At 37.6% G+C, this 961-nt stretch overlaps 1 protein-coding gene across 1 annotated transcript in view; it reads right to left on the minus strand.

Moving 5' to 3' along the window:
* Nucleotides 1-302, minus strand: part of LOC107091163 (myeloid-associated differentiation marker homolog) — a 1,804-nt gene extending 1,502 nt beyond the window's left edge. Inside the window, exon 1 of the mRNA XM_015384933.1 lies at nt 36-302. Coding sequence (XP_015240419.1) covers nt 36-302 — 267 coding nt within the window. The remainder of the gene's footprint in view (nt 1-35) is intronic.
* Nucleotides 303-961: the final 659 nt, after the last annotated feature.

Genomic DNA, 961 nt, shown 5'->3' on the forward strand with positions numbered 1-961 from the left:
AGAGAGAGTGGACACTGGTAGTAATCGGTACACACCATTAGAGTTGCCAGCATGACAAATGCGGTTGTAAAATCACGCCAGGAGATGGGCAGCTTTGAGCTGAGGCTGGTGAATTCCAAGACCAAAATGAGGATGGTGACACAGAAGCAGAAGCACCATGTGAACATGCACCATATCCAAAAGGAGCCAAAGCCGTGGCCCACTGATGCAACCAAGCTGAAAGTGGTACATGTGAAGATCACCTCCAGGATCCTCAAAATGCCCAAAGGTGCCGTCAGTGTCCTGAAGTCTAGCGTAAGCATCCTGACTGCAATTCTGCTCTAAGGTAGTTGATTTTGTCCACCCCGGCTGATTTGTATAAGAGCATTCGCTTATCAGCCGTTGCTCTTTATAAGGTTACTATTTAATCATTGTAGCAACAGGAGCTGCACCATGACCCCACCCTCAAGACTCACTTTAATAGAGATAGAAGAGGTTAAAAACATTATGTTGTGAAATTATAAGTCCTTTGAAAAATTCCTTATTTAAGGAATACTTATTTAAAAAAAAGGATTTGGATAATGAGTTATTGCATACTCCTAAAATCTGGGACCTGCTATAACCTTCCAAAAATGTAATTTCTAAGCAAAGTGAAAATGAATAAAAAAAGAACAATAATCAGTAGTGTCTGCTGACAGGAAGTCATGTAATGAGTACCAAGGTTGAAGTTTTAAGGTGTGGCTGAGAAGAAAAGATATACAGTTCTGGTGAATGAATTTTAGACTTTGAAATAAATTATCAAATAAACTTTTAAGCATTTTTTTTTTACTTAGAAATACCTCATATAACCACATTTTACCACAGCTAGATATGTTTATTCTGTTAATACATTACAGATATATATAGCTGATTTAGGATTAGGGTAACATTTACGCAGATAAATCTGATCAGGCTGTAGATAAAATAGATAGAAGAGATCTTT

This window comes from Cyprinodon variegatus, unplaced genomic scaffold (genome assembly GCF_000732505.1).
Source record: "Cyprinodon variegatus isolate N-32 unplaced genomic scaffold, C_variegatus-1.0 Scaffold327, whole genome shotgun sequence".
NCBI classification, from domain to species: Eukaryota; Metazoa; Chordata; class Actinopteri; order Cyprinodontiformes; family Cyprinodontidae; genus Cyprinodon; species Cyprinodon variegatus.